Source organism: Entamoeba dispar, genomic scaffold, assembly GCF_000209125.1.
Source record: "Entamoeba dispar SAW760 scf_1105229459415 genomic scaffold, whole genome shotgun sequence".
In the NCBI taxonomy this organism is placed as follows: Eukaryota; Evosea; order Mastigamoebida; family Endamoebidae; genus Entamoeba; species Entamoeba dispar.
In genome coordinates, this window is record NW_001853681.1 from 14669 (window position 1) to 18858 (window position 4190).

A 4190-nucleotide genomic window follows, 5' to 3' on the forward strand; every position below is an offset into this window, starting at 1 on the left:
ACTTGATCTTGCATAAGAGATATTAAAGGAGATATAACTAATGTGTATCCATCTTTAAATAATGATGGTAATTGATAACATAATGATTTCCCTCCTCCTGTAGGCATTAATACAAGAGCATTATGACCAGCTAATATTGCGTTAATGACTGGGTATTGAAGTAGTCGAAGTGTTTCATGATGAAATATTTTATGTAATACTTCATCTACTCTTTCTCTCCAATGAAAATTTTCTCCCCACCAATTTGTCCATATAGGATATGATTTAATGTTAGTTGATTGAACTACATCTGGTATTTTCTCTTCTCTTTTAAATGGTTCAAATCCTTTTTTTGCTTCATGGTTCTTCCACAAAAGAATTCTTCCAACTCTATCATTTTCTTTTAATCTATTTGTTCTTCTTCCTTTTTGAATTGTTTCTCTTGATATTATAACTTGTAATTGTGCTCTTACCTCTTCTCGTTCAAATGCAATTTTTCGTATTTGTTCAAATGTTTCGTCTGATATTTCAATTTCTTTTAATTGTTTTGTAAGTTCTTTCTCTCTTTCAATTAGTTGTTTCTTATCATTTTCACTAAATACTTTTTTATAATATGGATTTTCTTCATTTATATTTTCAATTATTGTTGGGTCATTTTCATATAAATCTATTAAAGATGATGTTCTCTTTGTAACAACTGGATCACCTTCTTGTGATTCCAATGTGTTACTCTTTTTAAACATTGAACTAAAAAAATCTGAAGATGTTGTTCTTCTAGATATAGAAGAACGAGATTTTATTGGAAGGGTGTCTGTTCGAATAAGTATTTGACTACTGGCACGTTCCATCTCTTCAAACATATCACTAATTGTTTTAGTCTTCTTTAGTTCTGGTGTTTTACTTCTTTGAGGCTCAAATGAGTTCTTTGGTTTAATAAAATTATCCATTAGAGATTGTAGTTTTGGTGGTGTTGTTGTTTTTGGTATAGATTTCTTTGTATCTTCAATGAAAAGAAGGTCTTTTGAATTCAATGTAGTGCTTTCTGATGATGACTTATCTAAATCAATTTTTTGTGTTTTACAACATATAACATTATTTGACATGCACCCAGCATCACTACCATTACATGTTTCTTTTTGTAACTCTTCCTTTTCTTTTGTTTCTGCAAAACTGACTTTTTTTAAACCAAACCAATGTGAGTTATTAGGAGAGTTTACCAATAATTGATTTGATTTTTCTATCTTTTCCTCTTCTACACTATATTTTCTTTTTTCAATCTCAAGATTATCATAACAGTCATCATCAATAACTATTAAATCAATTTCTCTTACATCATCACTTTCACTCATCTGAAACTTTATTCAAATTCACTATCAAAAATTGAGTTTTTCTATTTTTTTGTTTTTATATTTTTACCTTTTTGCGATAAAAAAAAAACAATGAAATACCGAATTTTTATTAAAGTCTATTAAAAAAGGAATAATAAACAAAAAGAACCAATAGAATAATATAATTGTTCATTATTAAAAAAGAGTATAAAAGAATAACAGAAGACAGTATTTTATTTTTTAAAAGAACAACCAAGCTATAGTATTAAACAATTACAGAATAAAATATTATAAATATAAGAATAAAGAAAAGCATTGAATTTTGAAGAAACAACCAAACAATAAAATTTAAAATATATTTATTTTCTGAAATAAATCATACTCATTCTCGTTAAGATCTTCAAATTGAGAGTTGTTTTTTTTCTTGAAAGAAACAATTAAGTTTAATAGTATTGAAACAGTTCTTGATTATCAGAACGAAAGAGAAAAAGAAAAAAAAAAATAGATTCAGTTATTGTTATTAAGAAAATTATGATAAGTAATAATAATGTATTAAGAATATCTAATAAACAAACACATAATTCTTTCATAATATAGTATAAAATGATTAATTATTTTACAAAAGAATATATGTCATATTTATAACTTATGTGAGATACAAAAATAGAATGACGACTAATCATTTTCATAAATTTTATATTACTCTAATTAACTCAATAAAATAAGAAATATTAGTTTATCAGGTACTTTACAACTGAATGTTGAAATAATTCTATTTGTGAAATTAAGAAATTCTTGTTAATAGAACAATAAAATAAAGAACAAGAAATACAATCTATGGAAAATACAATGAAGAAAAATTAACAAAAATATAAAATTACGATTAATAATAAAAACAAAATTAAATAAACACTGAACAAATTTTATTCAATTGATTAAATTATATTATACTAGTTTCAGACTAAAGAAATGTCTTGATTAAAAACATTGTTTTTATAACATTGAAATTTCACATACAAACTATATCGAATCATAATAGCCATTAGAGTTTTATTGAGACTTTTACAGTGTATTATTCTTAATATTTATCCATTATAAATATTAACTCAAAACTCTTTAAAAAAGATTCAATAAATATCTATTAGATTTTTTTAAAAAATAATAAAATGAAAGTTTTTAGTCAAATTTTTACAACAACAATCCTAAAAATGACCATTTCATATTAATACATTATAAGTTTTCAAGTAATCAAGTAACAGATATATGGTTTTAGAAATTATCACAGTCAGTTAGTCAATAGAAAATAATATATTCTTTTTTGAATAATTAATTAATTCATAAACAGGATGAAAATGTTTATGGAATATCTAATAGAACAATCATACAACTTAAGTAAAAAAAGATTGTTTATACTTAAATTAAAAACAAGAATAATCATAAGATATTCAATTCAATCATACAAAAATTATATGTCAATAATATTATAGTATTATTATGTTACAAAATAAAATTATTTTGGATAAATGATTTTAATATTTTTCAATCTTGTATTCTATACTATCCTCTTTTAATATTTTATGAATCGTATATTAGTCTTTATTATAAAAATTACTCTATAAAAATAGAACATTAAACTTACTATTTTTAGCTCTGACATAAAAAAACTAAACTCACAATTATAATTAAAATATAGAAAAAATAAAACTAAAAAAGAAAAATAAGTTATTTCCTAAAGTCCATAGAACAAAATGGAATAATTTATAACAACAAACATCCTCCTTTCTTTGTTTTCTTTCCTGCGTTTTTGTTTATAGCTTTGTAATCTTGTACTCTTTTTTGGATTGACCTAATGATAAGTTTCAAAAAGATAATAGCCTAAAAGAAAACTGACAAAATAAACAAACTTGTATTGTGATTGTAAGTAATTGTGAATTGCTGTTTGCAATAATTCTTGAATTCCATCACCTGTTTTTGAACTTATCTCTGCATAAAAACCATCTTGATCATTTACAGAAGCTTTCCCTTCAGTCATACTAATAGCACGTTTACCACAATCTGTAAAACTAGCAACAAGATACATAACTGCACTGTCATTAAGTCGAACGAAATAATTGAAAAGATTTAATGTATTATCAAAAGACTCTTTGTCAGTAGCATTAAATAGATAAAACAAAATATCTCCACGAGCACCAGGATCAGTACTTGCTTGTTTCATAAATGCTTCATTACCACGTTCAATAATACTAACTTGAATAGGAAAATTGTCTATTGTCATTTGTTTTAGTTTTTGCTAATTTGTCAATAACTAAGACAATCAATGATAAACAATACAACAAACATGTTCTAGATAATTTTCCATTTTTGTTTCAGAAAATTCATCATCAATAAGTCTTTTAATGAACGCTGTCTTTCCACTGTCTGGAGAACCACAAACAGTAACTCCAATATTAAATGGAGAGTTCATTGTTATTTAAATTGAAAGTTAGGTTTTTTTCTTTTTAGGAGAATAAAAAAGATGCAACCTTTTTATCCAAAAGTAGTTATTTTTTCTTTTTTCTTTAAGACATTCATTATTTTTTGTTATTAAATTAAAAATATTTATGTTAAGAAATGAAACAAATTATTAAAAATTTTTAGCCAATCATTGTATTTCAAGATTTTAAAGTTTGTATGATTATTTTTAAATTATAATAACATTTTAATTATTTCAATAATCCTGTTTGTTATTTTTTTATAAATAAATCTGTGCATTATTTTTGATAATTATTTAAATTAATAACAAATATTGACAATTACCATAACTATTTCTAGACAGCACAGTTGTGGTAATTGTTATAGCATTATTATATTTTATAGCTTAAGGTTGGTAAATTATTTGAACAT

The 4190-nt window shown here is 23.8% G+C and overlaps 2 protein-coding genes across 2 annotated transcripts in view, besides 9 other annotated features; both read right to left on the reverse strand.

Moving 5' to 3' along the window:
- EDI_175610 (uncharacterized protein) overlaps window positions 1–1328 on the reverse strand; it is a gene marked incomplete at both ends in the record, with an annotated part of 2443 nt that extends 1115 nt beyond the window's left edge. Inside the window, one exon of the mRNA XM_001735790.1 lies at window positions 39–1328. Within this exon, the coding sequence (XP_001735842.1) occupies window positions 39–1328 (1290 nt within the window). The remainder of the gene's footprint in view (window positions 1–38) is intronic.
- Window positions 1329–1586: 258 nt separating this feature from the next.
- Window positions 1587–1607: a sequence feature (AT_rich).
- A 40-nt stretch (window positions 1608–1647) lies between these two features.
- Window positions 1648–1673: a sequence feature (AT_rich).
- A 439-nt stretch (window positions 1674–2112) lies between these two features.
- Window positions 2113–2213: a microsatellite.
- A 223-nt stretch (window positions 2214–2436) lies between these two features.
- Window positions 2437–2475: a sequence feature (AT_rich).
- Window positions 2476–2607: 132 nt separating this feature from the next.
- Window positions 2608–2643: a sequence feature (AT_rich).
- Window positions 2644–2781: 138 nt separating this feature from the next.
- Window positions 2782–2847: a sequence feature (AT_rich).
- A 134-nt stretch (window positions 2848–2981) lies between these two features.
- Window positions 2982–3028: a sequence feature (AT_rich).
- A 37-nt stretch (window positions 3029–3065) lies between these two features.
- EDI_175720 (uncharacterized protein) lies at window positions 3066–3771 on the reverse strand (the record flags this gene model as incomplete). Its single annotated transcript, XM_001735791.1, has 3 exons — window positions 3066–3138; window positions 3212–3597; window positions 3646–3771. The coding sequence occupies 3 exons, from the start codon at window positions 3769–3771 to the stop codon at window positions 3066–3068; spliced, it is 585 nt and encodes a 194-aa protein (XP_001735843.1).
- A 105-nt stretch (window positions 3772–3876) lies between these two features.
- Window positions 3877–3943: a sequence feature (AT_rich).
- Window positions 3944–3980: 37 nt separating this feature from the next.
- Window positions 3981–4094: a sequence feature (AT_rich).
- Between the last annotated feature and the right edge of the window lie 96 nt (window positions 4095–4190).